This window comes from Scylla paramamosain, chromosome 34, assembly GCF_035594125.1.
Source record: "Scylla paramamosain isolate STU-SP2022 chromosome 34, ASM3559412v1, whole genome shotgun sequence".
Taxonomy (NCBI): domain Eukaryota; kingdom Metazoa; phylum Arthropoda; class Malacostraca; order Decapoda; family Portunidae; genus Scylla; species Scylla paramamosain.
The window spans coordinates 14,327,720-14,342,719 of NC_087184.1; the positions used below are offsets into that span (position 1 = coordinate 14,327,720).

The 15,000-nt window shown below is 39.3% G+C and overlaps 1 protein-coding gene and 1 long non-coding RNA gene across 6 annotated transcripts in view; one reads left to right on the plus strand and one right to left on the minus strand.

The window, feature by feature from the left end:
• The window catches only part of LOC135090233 (uncharacterized), a 12,787-nt gene extending 6,393 nt beyond the window's left edge, over nt 1–6,394 (plus strand). For all 4 annotated transcript variants that reach the window (XR_010261831.1, XR_010261833.1, XR_010261834.1 and 1 more), the window contains one exon: nt 5,367–6,394. This is a non-coding gene — a long non-coding RNA (uncharacterized LOC135090233). The remainder of the gene's footprint in view (nt 1–5,366) is intronic.
• Nucleotides 6,395–9,997: 3,603 nt separating this feature from the next.
• The window catches only part of LOC135090235 (glycoprotein-N-acetylgalactosamine 3-beta-galactosyltransferase 1-like), a 27,489-nt gene continuing 22,486 nt past the window's right edge, over nt 9,998–15,000 (minus strand). For both annotated transcript variants that reach the window (XM_063986754.1, XM_063986755.1), the window contains 2 exons: nt 13,469–13,668; nt 9,998–12,883 (listed from right to left, as the gene is read on the minus strand). In XM_063986754.1, coding sequence (XP_063842824.1) covers nt 13,510–13,668 — 159 coding nt within the window. In that variant the 3' untranslated portion in view covers nt 9,998–12,883; nt 13,469–13,509. The remainder of the gene's footprint in view (nt 12,884–13,468; nt 13,669–15,000) is intronic.

Genomic DNA, 15,000 nt, shown 5'->3' on the forward strand with positions numbered 1-15,000 from the left:
CCAGAGGCTCCCAGACTGGAGAAATTGTCATATTATCCCTGGGAGTAATATGCCAGATTTTCGGGAGTAATGAGGGAATGACAGAAAAAAAAAATTAAAAATTCAGAAAATCAAGAAAATATTGCGGTACCTGGCATTGGAATTAATGAAGTTGTAAACAAACCTATTATAAGTAACAAAGTTAAACCGAATAACAATAACCATTAAAACTCCTATACAGTATCAGAAAAGAAGAAATGTGTATGTAGGTGTGTGGCAAGCCAAGTGTTTTGACAGGTGTGCTTCAGAACAGTCACTCTGCAACCCTGATCACGACATGTCCAGCACGTGTCACTCACTGCCGCAGCCTGCCTCTATTTCAATAATAGTCAACCTGGGTGCATGGTGCACCCCAGGGTGCATGAATATTTTCAAGGGGTTCTCGTAAATGATAGGGTACATGGAGGGGCACTGACATGGCCAGTGTGTGTAAGAATGCAGAGGACGAAAACATGTTTTAGGAAGAGAATTGTGTTAGGTAAGAAATTCGTTTAAATTGAGATTAAATATTACATTTTTCAATTATTTTATACTCAGACGCAACTCGGCCCTCACAGCTTTGAGATGTGGCATTTTCATTTATCATACTTTTAGCACTATTCAGCAATTATTTAGGACTAAATAGCAATTACTTATGTTGAAATTAGAGTTTCTATTTTAATTCTTAAAAGTAGAGACAAATGAGAGAGATTTTTTTTTCTTCTTCTTTTCTATTGATAATCGCCTTAGGCGCGAGAGTACGTGAATTTCTCACACACTCTCGGGAAGATGCATGAACTTAGAAAAATTGGGAATCACTGCTCTATTTCACACTGTCAGTTTCTCTATGAGCATAACACCTTTTACTTAAGGTCGCTATATTCCACAGAAAGTAAAAACATTCTGAATTAAATTTTTTATTCCTCGAGAAAAATCAAATGAAATAAATAAAAATAAATAAATTCCTGTACACAATAGCGCGCCCACTGTCGATAAAACGCCAAATAAACGAAACGTAATTATTGATAAGATTTCCCGTCACGCCAGTCAGGGCTGTCGCCACGCGTCATAGCAAATCTTAAAAAAAATAAATAAATTAATTAAATTAATACAAAAACAGTAACAAACATCCAAGTACATATATTGACTGCATAAATGACGAAAATAGTAATAATGAAAGATGAATACATAAAACAACAGTAAAACGTGAACAGAAGGCAAAGAAATTAAACAATAACAGAGGCGTAGAGAAATAAAAAAAAAAACAATAACAAAACAAAAAAAAAAAGATAAAAAATCCATAACGAATAAAATACCCAAATAAAAACAAATATGAAAGATGATCAAAGCAAAGAAACAAACAGTATAATAACAAGAAGTCAACACACAAAGTAAACAAGCAAACAAACAGCACCACATACCTGCCTTGGAGAGTTCCGTTGCATGCAGGTGTCATAATACTCCCGTCTACCCCACAACAACAGCACTAACACACGCACATGCACTTATTTCAACGCGCGCCAGATCTGCGGTAATGGCCTTATCTGTCATTTGATAGGCTGAGGTTCGCGCCTCGCTAGAGTTGCAAGGGTTTTCACTGTTGAACGAGCCGGCAGTGCACGTGTGTGTGTGTGTGTGTGTGTGTGTGTAAGGTCTTAACTTTACTCAATGAAATCTGTGAAAATTGAAACGTTTTGCTCTCTGTTAAAGGCTTTTTGTTTATCCATTTATTTGTTTATTTATTTATCTATTTTGTTAATGCCTCAGATGATTAGTCGAATTCTCATAAACACTTTTCTCACTTGTAATGTAGAAGCCTCATCAAAAACTAACACTAGAAAACTTTCATAACTTCCAATAATGCCAGTTAAACTACCACTAGATCATAAAAAAAAATACATATATAAAAAAAGAAATAGAAATCTTAATCACCTTTGCTATAAAGCCTAATAGTCCATCACTAGCGTAATAATAATAATAATGAAAACATTACTGAAAACACTAATAACATAAAAACACCCTTGAAATTACCAACATTCTAGACTAATCGAAATAAACAATCAAGATAAAACACTGAAAAACTTTGAGAGGTTAAAATACTTGGAATGAAATCAGCTGATCTTGAGCCCATCACGTGATCCTCCACACACACACACACACACACACACACACACACACACACAGTTCCCGCGGGCATTCTTTCATCTCCGCTTCGCTTTTCTGGGCTGGGGAGGTGAAAAAAAAAAAAAAAAAAAAAAAAAGGCGTAAGGCCACAGTTGCTACACACACCAGGAAGCCTCAACAAGACACCATTACGCAGGAGACCCAGCAAGGCCACACCAAACACTCCCCGGCGTCAATATTTACTGAATGTTGATGGCGTTGCGCTTCTCTAACGGAGCCCGCACCTCATTTTCTTTTGGTCCTTTTGGCTTGTGTTCACAGTATTGCTCATTCATCAGGACTACTTTCAAATATCACACAGACTGTTTTCTTGGTTCGTGTTGTCATAGGAGTTTAGTTTATTTATTTATTTATCTATTTCATTTTTTTTTTTTCTTTTTCGAAGTGTTGCTACTGCATGTTTGTTTTTTCCTCCTCCTCCTCCTCCTCCTCCTCCTCCTCCTCTTTCTTTTATCAATTATGCAGATTTCTTAAACATTCACTAGAATCATGAAAAAAAAAAACACTTGAGAACTCCAATAACTTCCCTCAAAGCTTGTAAAAATGTCACTAGAATCACGTAATCATCCTTGAAAACCCCAGTAACTTTCAATGGAGTCTGTTCAAAGGACAGAGATGAGACACGGAAATGGTTGAGAAGTTTATTTATTTATTTATTTTTTCCTTATCTTCTTTCGTTCCTTATTTTGCAGAACGCGTGGATTGATATATTTGTAAGACTCTCTCTCTCTCTCTCTCTCTCTCTCTCTCTCTCTCTCTCTCTCTCTCTCTCTCTCTCTCTCTCAACTTGAAAGTATCGATACTGGCGAATAAGCAACTGTGGCTGGACTACATAATTCAACTCTATTGATGGGGAGTGCTCCTTTCATCCCTTGCTACCAAAAATAAATAAATAAATAAATAAATAAATAAATAATAAAAAAAAGAATGAAAGAAAAAGATAAATAAAAATAGGAAAACTCTTGAGCGTCATATCGATCTGTTACTGCTACAAAAAACACATTGTAATTTAGTTTATGAACACTGACCAAAAATAGCATGCGAGCTGAGAAATAAATGAAAGACCTTGGCTGCTCTCTATACGCCTGAAATAATAACAATAATGAATGCTAATAATAGAGTATGCTTATATTTAACCCTTAAACTTCAATTTACTTAAACTTTTCTTATTACAAAGTGCTAAAGTGCCAATGATAATTGCTTGCATTCTTGATAAACAATAGCCAAGGGAAAGTTTTATAAAGGAGTTTTCAAGATACATTTCCAGTTTCGGATAATCCTTTTTGGCATTATTCTTTAGCGGCTGGTATCTCAGTGGGCCTTCTTCTTTTTACCCTTTATCAGGAGAAGTATGATAAGGCAAGGGAATAGATATGATAGTTGATAGTTGATAGAAAGAAGGAAGGAAGGGAAGGAAGATAAAATACGTTTCCTTCATTTTCGTCACTTTTTCTCTTTCTCTCCTGCAGCATCCGGCTTCTCCGTTATCTTCCCTCGACCCTCACCCCCTCCCATACTTAAAGAAAGAAAGAAAACAAGAAAAGGAAAAAAAAAAATCTTAGTTACATGGAGGGAAAAGTGCGTTTAATGTCAGAAAGGAAAATAATAGTTATCCCATAAAACTTTTTAGGTCTTATAGAAAACTAAAGCGGATTTGGAGGGGAGACTACTTTACATTTATTTCACCTTGCTTATTCTTACCTCACCTTACCTCACCTAACCCAACCTTACCTTACATCACTTCACCTCACCTCATCTTACCTCAGCCTACCTTATCTCACCTTACCTCACTTTACCTGGCCTCACGTCACCTCATCTCACCTCACCTTACCTCACCTGGCCTCACGTCACCTCATTTCACCTCACCTCACCTCACCAAAGCGCAGTACAGGAAAGGGGAACTCGAGCGTAACACCTGAAACAATTACTGGTCGATGAGAGGCGCACCAGGTAAATTAGGTATGCATCATCTTGCCAACAAACATGCACTTCCCCTCCTCTTCCTGCACTTTGCCCCTCTTTTTAGCGAATTTGTGTTTTTTTACTGTTTTTATCCTCCCTCATTTATGTTATTACTATTTCTATTTCAATATATTTTAGTTGCTTTGAATATTTTGTAGCGGCACCATGTGACAGCGATGTTTTGGCGCCTTCCTTTAATCTATTTATCTATTTTTTTGCAGTCAATCAGTGAAATCTTCTTGTTAAGGGGAGGAATCGCGAGCCACCTAGAGGTTGACGTTATTATTGTTATAGTAATTTTTCGGATTCGTATGAAATTTGATGTGCATGTGTGTTTGTATCTTAAACATAAAATTCCTAAGTTTCATGAAAAGGTACTATAGTATAAATATTTCTAGTAAGCTGTAGGTGGTTATGGCAGAATTTGTTTAGCAGTGAAGGGGTTAAAACGAAGAGAATTTCTACTTCAAAATTAGACTTTCCCAGTAAAGTAAAGAGAGGAAGGGAGTGAGCATATGAAATGGAAGAAAATTATTATTTTCAGGGTGAGACGCTGGCAGTAAAGTAAAGTCAGAAAGTGACTGTACAAAGTAAGCCTAGTCCTCCCTCAGGTAAACATTCAATAGGGTTTGTTGTAGTAGATAAGCGAGGCACGTGAGGAAATACGTTACTTCACCAGGAGGATGATAATAATTATTCCATTGACTTGTGACAATAAATATTCATCAGAAAAAAAAAAAAAAGTAGGTAGCAATCATCAGGCAAGTACCCCGTCAGGTAATGATTTCTTTATCAGGTGACAATTATTACGCACGAACTCCTTCAGATGATAAAAAAAGAAAATAAAAAATCTATTGGCTTAGAAGAAACGACAGTACGTTTCCTTTGTCAGGTCATGATGGTTATATAAGTACTCGTATTACGTCAGGTAATAGAGATATTCAATAGATAAAACGTTTTTCTTGGTCGAGCAACCATTATTTCATTATTTCACTATTTTCATCTATTTTTTTTTTTCCAGCAGTGGATTACATAGGCAGTACTGGTGTTCCTTTGCTAGGTAACAAAAATGTTGATCAACAAGTGTTCCTTCATCATGTAACAAAAACACTCATCAACATGTGTTCCTTCGTCAGGCAGCAATGATGACACAAACCCTGGCTGACGTAATAAAGACATGCGTCCCTCCCTCCCTCCCTCAGATGCGTGTGTGGGCACTGCTGCTGGCTGTCCTTACTGTGGTGTGCGCGATGGCGGGAATGACGGAGGCCATGCCGGAACCTCAGCGGCCTGGTGGACTCCTCTCCAGGAGAACGTTTGGCTTCAGGAGGTTCACCAATAGCCGCAGGAGAGCCTCGTCGAGGCCGAGCAACTCTTGCACCAACCAGGGCCTGTTCGTGGTGTGCGGCTAAGCAGACATCCCTCCTCCAGTCACTCCTCCGGGATGCCTCCGCGCGGCCTCTCTCCCTGCGGCGCCTGTTCCTGCCCAGGACGGCGTCCAGTGTCACCGACTGGCACACGGTGATAGGGACGCTGTGATAAGGGCACAGTGACAGACCCGCTCTCTACATACACCCATTATCCTCCCCTCCCCTTCCTCCCCATTCCCCTTGCCAGGCTATTATTGGCCATTCATTCCCCTAACTCTCACCTTCCTTTCCCTCTCCCCTGCCAACCTGCTAGTAGTCATTTATCAAGTCCCCGCCCATTCCCTGGCAAAACCCTTCTCTTCCCTTCGTCCCCTTCCCCCTGCTAGACTACCATTTATCATTTATACATCCATGAACCTTCCCCTGCCTTCCCCTTCCTTCGCCTTCACCCTCTTCCCCTGCCAGTGCTAGAGTCCATTTGCTCCATCCTCTGTCATTCTCTTTATCCCTTTCCCCTTCCTCATTCGTCCCCTCTCCCCTGCCTCGCTGCCAGTGTTCATCCTCCCCAGCATCTGCCACTTCCTGTCCTCTTATGCCCCGTAGCTTAAGGCGAAGTCACGTGGATGAAGCAGCGAAATATTGAAGTTTTATTTCGTGTTTGTCCCGTGAACTTTATGTAGTGGTGGTGGTGGTGGTGGTGGCGGTGGTGGTGGTGAATCCTCCCCCACACGTCCCCTCCCCTCCACTCTCCTCTTTATCCTATATACGTAAGTTAGTTTGCATTTTTATTTATACGCGTTATTTTTTATCACACCGACAAATCGATCGATGTGGAAATAATAAAAATATATACAACATGATGCTTTCGTTTTGATCCTCCGGAGAAATGATGACTGATGTGTGATAATCTTCCTTTAATACCTTGACCTGCTCGCTTCACCCTCTGACTGGTGATGGCACGCTGCACCGTTCGCCTTGGTAACCTTGAGGCGTCATACCATCAGTGGGCGAGTGTGGCAGCCAAGCACTTTTCAGCAGTTTGCCTGTGGAGCGTGGTTTTCAGCTGGAGTTCAACATCACTGACGAAGATACTCGAGCAAGGATGGCGCTTCAGTTCCGCGCGATCAGTGGCCATATATTTTCCACTCTTGTAATGAATCACCACACTTGAGGGCCGATGATGTAACAAAACCCTTAGCCGGACTACAGCACTAAAACAAGGCAGTAAACACCGGGAGATTTGAATTACTCTATTGTTCCATCACTTTGCTGTTAATAATGTCTTTTGAACATAAGAATATAAGACGACAGGAAAATGAAGGAAGCCGCAGGAAGCCATCAGGCCTACAAGTGGCAGTTCCTGTACGAAACATACCTATTTATTTCCATCTATCATCCTCATCCATAAATTTGTCTGATCTTTTAAAACTCATAACTCAGCACTAACAACCAAATAACTGAAACTAACAACTTGATTACTCTAAACTGAACACAACGTTTTCATTCATTCATGGCACGCAAAAGGTTAAACATCTTGGTGTCTTATCTCGAATACATTTTATAAGAAGTTAGTGGAGTTTTCAAGGTTGTTTACACGATTCCAGTGATAACTCAACAAGGAGTCAGTAGGAGAAACTTCCATGAAAACCCGACTAATCTCTGGCCTCTAAGAAACACAAATAAATAAATAAACCTTATGAGAGAAGAAAGCGTATCAAAATAAGGTGTTTTGTATTTTTTTATAGCTAAGTCAAACTTTCACCTCACGTGGACTGAGACCCAAAACAGTATAGGTCCAGACGCACCCAGGGGCAGTAGACATGGCTGAACACCTCACACACACACACACACACACACGAGCGCCCCTCACGACACCTGGAATAACACTGAATGACAACCAAGGAAGCATTAATGAAAACCTTCCCTTCAGGCCCTACAGGACTGACCGAGAATAAACAAGCCTGCAGATGCGTGGAACAATCTCGGCAAGAACGTGGTAAGTGCACGGCAGAGGGTTTCACGAGGAGGTGAGATGAATGCGTGAGTGAGGTTGGCAAATGCTTAGTCTTGAGTGTTCAGGAGATGCTTTGTGTGGCTCACCTGGCCTTTTGCTATCTCCTTATTTTCTTAGGATTTTATAAAGACAAGGAGATCTAACCCTGTCACTGCTATTTGCCACATCTTTCTGTAGTCACTGAAAATTCTGAGACATTTCTTTTTGTTCTGCAGTCACCTCCTAACATTATACTGGTTAGAACTTGCAAATACATTATTTTAATGCGCTTCTTTCTTGCAAACGCTTATACAGAATTCATACATTGTTTCAGTGTTGTGAACTGTTGCATGTCCCAATGAAAGGGTTAAGGGTAATTAGAAATAGTAAACGAAGACCTAGCCATTCACACCGCTCCAGGCCTCATAGCCTCGGTCTCATCAGGAGCTTCAGTGACTCAGTCTCTGGTCAGGACTTGTCCCATGCTGCGCATGATGAATTACTTACTAGCTGGGGCGACTACTATGTGTATGAAATATGCGTGGATATCTTTGCAAGCCAAGCATTCACTATAATGGGCCATCATAGACATCAGGTCCATGCAAATACGAGGACAATGTCAGACAACAATAACATCCACCAGAACGTCTTCGTCGCAGTCGAGACACCGAAACGTTTGAACACACACACACACACACACACACACACACACACACAGAGAGAGAGAGAGAGAGAGAGAGAGAGAGAGAGAGAGAATTATTATTTAATCAATTCATTACTGCCAAAGGCGACAAATCCAGTGACGTTTGACATATAGACAGATATATAATTTACTGACCACAGGAAAGTATACATTTGTGGACGTAATTTAACTCATTTTGATCCGATTTACAGCAACTATAATAAAAACTGCATTCATGATCAAATAATTACGTTCGCGCCTTGCAGAGTACACACACACACACACACACACACACACACACACACACACACACACACAGTCTCTATCAGTGTGAGAGCATAGCTTCACCACAGCTTTTGCGTCACATCAGAATCCTGCCTCACTAAGCAGTCTCGCGGCGCGCGGTACCAAGCTCAGCCCGTCACAACAAACACCTTAACCTTCCAGCGCATGACACTCTTCACTTGCCTCTGCACTCTCAATGGTCTTGGCGCAGTGTCTCCGCCCTCAGCAGGCGCTACTGAATGTTTTTAAGGCATGCTTTTTTCAAGAGTGCCCTGTTAAAAGTACATAATGGGAACAAGGCACAAAATCTTCAAAAATGCTCCTGAAAGCCCTCCCAATTTTCAGTGGAACCTGCTAAAAGTAACAGAAACAAAGCGGCAAATTCTTTAACAACTCTCCTGAAAACACTTACTCTTTCTTAAAAGCCATAGATACAAGTCGCCAAAATTTTTAAGAAATATCCCTGAAAATCCTTACAATATCTACAAGAACCTGTTAAGAGTACATATAAAGATAAAGCGTCAAAACCTTTAAAGATATTCCTGAAAACGTGTCAAAGTTAGTAAACACAAGGCACAAAGATCTTTAGCACGGCACTCACCTTCCCCTGTGCTCGGAAGTCTTATGAACATGACTCACCTTACAAGTACGAGTCATTTTTAAATATTTGATGTCCTGATGTCCTTCACGGAGAGGTCAGGGGAGATATAGTGACGAGCAAATCTACTTATGCATTTTGTAGGCGGGCGCTCAATACCTTCCGTGTAGAACTTGAGGGTTACGAGGGGGGCCATCAATATTGTAGCGCTGTAGGCCAGGGAGGTGGTGGTGGTGGTGGTGGTGGTGGTGGTGGATAGAAGAATTGGGGGTAATGTAAGGCTAGGGCAAGGTGGAGGGAAAGAAAGAAGAAAGGAGGAAGAAAATTATTATAAATATGAAACGTTGGGGTTATACTACAGTGACAGAGAGAGAGAGAGAGAGAGAGAGAGAGAGAGAGAGAGAGAGAGAGAGAGAGAGAGAGAGAGAGAGAGAGAGAGAATAATAATAATAATAATAATAATAATAATAATAATAATAATAATAATAATAATAATAATAATAATAATAATAATTCTACTATTACTACTACTTTACAACCACTACAAACCTTATCTTACAGAGGTTAACTTCATATTCTCATATTCATAACTTCATATTCAACTACTTATAACAAGTTGTAAAAACAGTAACTGAGATTTTCAACCGTATTTTTACTACGCAACAGTTTAACAAGCACTCTTCAACAACAATGGGAAAAAAAAAACACCCACGGGAACCTGAGTTATCATATCTGTGTCCTTTGAAAAATAATCCTTATGAGATAATGAAGTGTTTAGAGAATACCAGAATAACTAAATCTCTCCCTGTAATGAGTGTAAGATGTGAGTTCTCAGTATTCTCAGGATGACGGATCGCTAGTGTCAGTGTTTCCTTCGTGGCCTCAAGGAGATGAAAACAAACATATATCAAAAATCATAACTTATTGTACACAACTTATTACAAGTAGCACTGTGCTTTTTTTTATGTAGTTGGACTGTCGTAGAGAGAGAGAGATATATAGATACAAACAGACAGACAGACAAACAAAACCAGAGATAATATAGTTATGAAAAAAAAAAAAAAGTGCGAAAGAAAAGCAAGGAACTGCGGCAGTATCTTTGCTTCACATCTCCCTGGCAAGGCAGTGTTAGCATTCACTGCACGAGGCACTGTCCGCACTGAGGCACATTGTAAGCGAGTTGGAGGCACTGCTTGGGATTCTGCAGTGCTCAAGGACGGCAATATCGGTACGACACTGTTCATTGGTCCCCTGTTCCCTTTATCACTCACTGTTTATCACTCACTGTCACTGCCTGCCTCTCCTCACTCCTCTATCTTATCTGTTATCGTTACCTACCTACTTATTAAATACTCCTGACTGACAGCTTCCTTGGTGATATGATGCATGAATAACTAATCTTTTTTTTTCTTTTTCCAAAGCTCTCACCTCTCACAAATGTTTACAGGTATTTTTTTTTTAAATACTCTCACCTCTCATCTGTCACAAATGTTTATATTTTCGAAGCTCTCATTTCACAAGTGTCTGTATTTGCAAAGTTCTCACCTCACTTATCACAAAATTTAAGGATAGTTTTTTTTTCATATATATGTTTCCAAATCATCAGAGAAAAAAAAAATAGCGAAAGAACAAACAGAAATTAACTATACATAGACACGCATCCAGTTCATACAGCATACGTATATATTCATATATAAATACATACCCAGAGGAGTCTTAGGTTAGGAAATAAATCAATAGCACTGACACTTATCTCTTCTTTCACCTTCAAGTGCAGCTTAATTCAACTAGCTTAACTTTTTTTTTCTTTCCTCCTCACTCTTTTTTCTATTAGTAGAGATTCAATACAACTTTATGAGAGAGTTTTATTTACTTATTTTCTATTCTATTTTCTTGCGCTTGGTTGATTTCCCTGACACAGTAAAAAAAAAAAAAAAAAACAATCAGAGCAGGACTCGAACCTATTACAAAAGGACTTCAAGGAATGTAAATGGTCAGAAATATGGTAAATGGACTTCATTACCATTAACTGCAGCACTTTCAATACAAGTGAAAAATAAAATAAAATACTGTAAAATTCATTCAAAATAAATAGGTTAATCAATAACTAAAATGTAATAAATAAATAAATAAGAATACTGTAAAGGACATTAGCGTACGTAGATTTGGTTCAAGTTTGATGTAGCCAGTTCAAGCAAGATGAAGTTAGATTCAGAAAGAGATGGGAAGAAATTAGATCTCATAACGAGTAACAGACGACTGCAACAGACTCAGAGATCAGATTGTCAGTGCCGACGCAAGAAAGAGCTTTAAGAGAGACTATACTTAACTTTGGCCAGGCAGCATTTACAGTATGCAGTGCAGTCCTGGTCTCTTTACTATGAAATGAGAGTAGATAAGGTAGTGTGTGTGTGCAAAGAAAGATGAAGAAGGATGACTAGAATGATCCAAGGACTGAAAAAAAATAAATAATCCTGCCAGGACAAAGAGCAGCAAGGCGTGGCGTGCGCAGTGAGGCGATACAAGTTTTGAAATGGAATGAAAAGCTTAATAAAGATATAAAACTGGTTCTACTAGTTAGAGAACATCTTAGAACACGTACGAATGATCAGACTTCGACGAATTCAAATTTTAACCGAACTGAAATTTTAGGCGAATTCAAATTTTAAACGAATTCATATTATAAACGAATTCAAATTTTAAACGAATAAATCAAACCTCGACGAATTCAAATTTTAAACGAATTCAAATTTTAAACGAATAATCAAACTACGACGAATTCAAATTTTAAAAAGACTGACAAAAATTAATTCACAAATACGATTGTGGATGAATGAACACACTTAGTAGGAACGTAGTAAGTTCACAGACATTAGATATTTTCATGAGGATGGATGAATCGGTGGGAGATGATGACAGGTGGTAAATCTTAAGCACTCAGGACTTGCTTTGTGTGGGTCACCTGGCTTTCTATTGTCTTATTTTCCTGAGTTCTCGTGCACTTCACCTTTTTCCTTGCCTTTTGTCATCACCTTTTCTTCTTTTTCTCTTCTTTATCTCCTCTTTTTTGACCAGCTCTTCATTTTTTTTATTTTATTCATGGTCTTTTTTTTTATCATCTTTTCGTCTTTTTCCTGCATCTCTTTGTCTATGTACACGTCCTGTTCTTCTATTATTCTTCTTCCTAGTACTCCTTATGCACTCCTTTGTGTCGCTTGCTTAATTTTTTTTTCTCCTTCTAATTGTCATTATCAACCAATTCTTTCCTTCCTCCTTTGTCTTCCTCTTGCTTGATTTTCTTTTTCCCTTTTAACTGTGATTATCAATCACTTATTTTTGTCATGCTTAATGCTATTATTTTTCTTCCTTCTTTGTATTCTTGTTCAATTTTCCTTTTCCATCTTCTAATTATCATTCTCACCCACTTTACCCTCCTTCTCCACCGCCACCACCACTACCACCACATCTTCACCCTCTTCGTGTCCCTCCTCCTCCTCCTCCTCCACCGTGCGTACAAACCACAAGTCTGCCCTCAAGTCTTGCCTCCTTCCAGATGCCACGCGCGGCACCCCGGTGGCGGCTGCGGCGGCACCTGACGTGGCTTATTGAGTGATCTAAGGTGCCACAACCAAGCGTGTCATACAATGCCTGGTGTGCCGGTGAAGGAAAGGGGGGGGGCAGGGGGGGCAGGGGAAGCAGGGGGACGGTAAAGGTTGTGCAAGGCCACGAGGAAGAAGGGACGGGCTCAGAACACGTAGGGAACACGCAGACGCCGCCCTCGTGACTCCAGCCTGCAGGTAAGATTAGTAAGATTAGTAGCAGTGGTGGTGGTTGTAATAGTAATAGTAGTAGTAGTTGTTGTTGCTGTTGGTGGTGTAGTAGTAGTAGTAGTAGTAGTAGTAGTAGTAGTAGTAGTGTAGTAGCAATGATACTAGTAGATTAAGGAAATGTTTATTGCTCTCTCTCTCTCTCTCTCTCTCTCTCTCTCTCTCTCTCTCTCTCTCTCTCTCTCTCTTGCTTTATAATATAGTTTTGTTGCATTGTACTCGTATATACGTAGTTACACACACACACACACACACACACACACACACACACACACAGAGAGAGAGAGAGAGAGAGAGAGAGAGAGAGAGAGAGAGAGAGAGAGAGAGAGAGAGAGAGAGAGAGAGAGAGAGAGAGAGAGAGAGAGAGAGAATAAGTTATAATTATACAAAACAACAGCAACAACAACAACAACTAACTACTACTACTACTACTACTACTACTACTATTACTACTACTACTAGAACTACTACTACCATAACACCTCCATCACCATCACCACCACCACCACCACCACCAACAACAACAACAAAACAAAAGGAAACGCGTACACAAGTCTCCAGCACCCCAGCACCCCCACCCTCTCCTCCCCTTAGGTGGCCTGGGCGGGGAGGGGCTTGAGGGGAGACCTGGCGCGGTGCGGTGGATCTGCGTGTGGGTTGACGAGGTATACCAGGTAGTAGATGAGGTACATGGTCTCCGCGTCAACGTAGTGAAAGCTGATCACCTCGTCACTCAGCTCTCCGTAGCCCTGCACCAGGAGGAGGATTGCAAAGGATTAGGTAGGACTACCAGGGATTACATAGATTACAAGGAATTATATAAGATTACAAAGCATTACATCGGATTACAAAGGATTATAGAGGACTGCAGATTATTATAAAGGATTACAAAATACTGCAATGGATTGCAGAGGATTACAAGGGATCATTTAAGATTACACATATAATATATTATAAATCAGTCTCTGTTACAACATATATTTCCCCAGTAAATAAAATTGCTAAAGTTATTACCATGTTTAAAGGAGGTGACTATACACTGATGAATAACACTATGTAACAACATTTTTGTCTTTGACAAGCAAGTGTTATTTCCCAACTCTTTTTCATTGCAAAAACAATAGAAAACGTCTATTATTCATGTCAAACTTTGCTTTTGTGGCTTTAAGAATTATTTTTTGTTCCAAAATAGCTAAATTTCACACATTCATTGTTTCCAGATGCTGTCACAAAGAAATTTCTTTGCTCTTGTCTTGATGAATTGACCACATGTGTAGCAGAATGCATCTGGAGAATGATTGCAGCCTCTTGATGCCATTTCATTCCTTGTGATGTGTCTTGTCAGGCAAAACTGATTGGTGGTCTGCAAGTCCCTACTTTTACATTGTCAAGCAGTACTCTAGAATATTTTTAGTCTTTCTAGAATGTGTTCCAGAATGTTCCCAGTCTTTCTAAAATATTCTTGAACCTAATTTTGAATATTCTTAGCCATTCTAGAAAACTATTGTAGATTCTAGAAAAATCTTGATACTTCTATACATTTCTACGGTATTCTAGAAAATTCTAGAATATTCTGGAAATGTTTACATTGAATAGAATGTTCTAAAATGTTCTAGAAACTTCAAAGTGTCTGGTAGAACATTTTGGGGGATTTGAGATTTCTGAAATGTAAGCAAATTCTTCTAAATATAAGAGATTTTTTGAGAGACGTGTTTACCACTGGTGAAGACATCCACTCTCACCCCGCCAGACAGAGACAATCTTCGTCTGCCACAAGGCATGACAGCGATGATACATAAAACATTCACATTTAAAGCAACACGGGAGGGAAGGTAAGTCATCAGTGTTCTTTATTAACATACAAGCATAGAATCAAGAAATATTTAAGTAACATGTAAAAGATATAAGGTAAAATAACATGATTAGAGGTAGCATTAAATAAAATATAAAAAAAATTGATGTAAAATAAACCAGCCCTAATATCATGAAATGAGTAAATATCTAAAAGACGAGGGAAAAATGTACCAAAAGGCATCAGTCCTCATTGTCAGGCAAACTATTCACATATGTACTTACGTAAT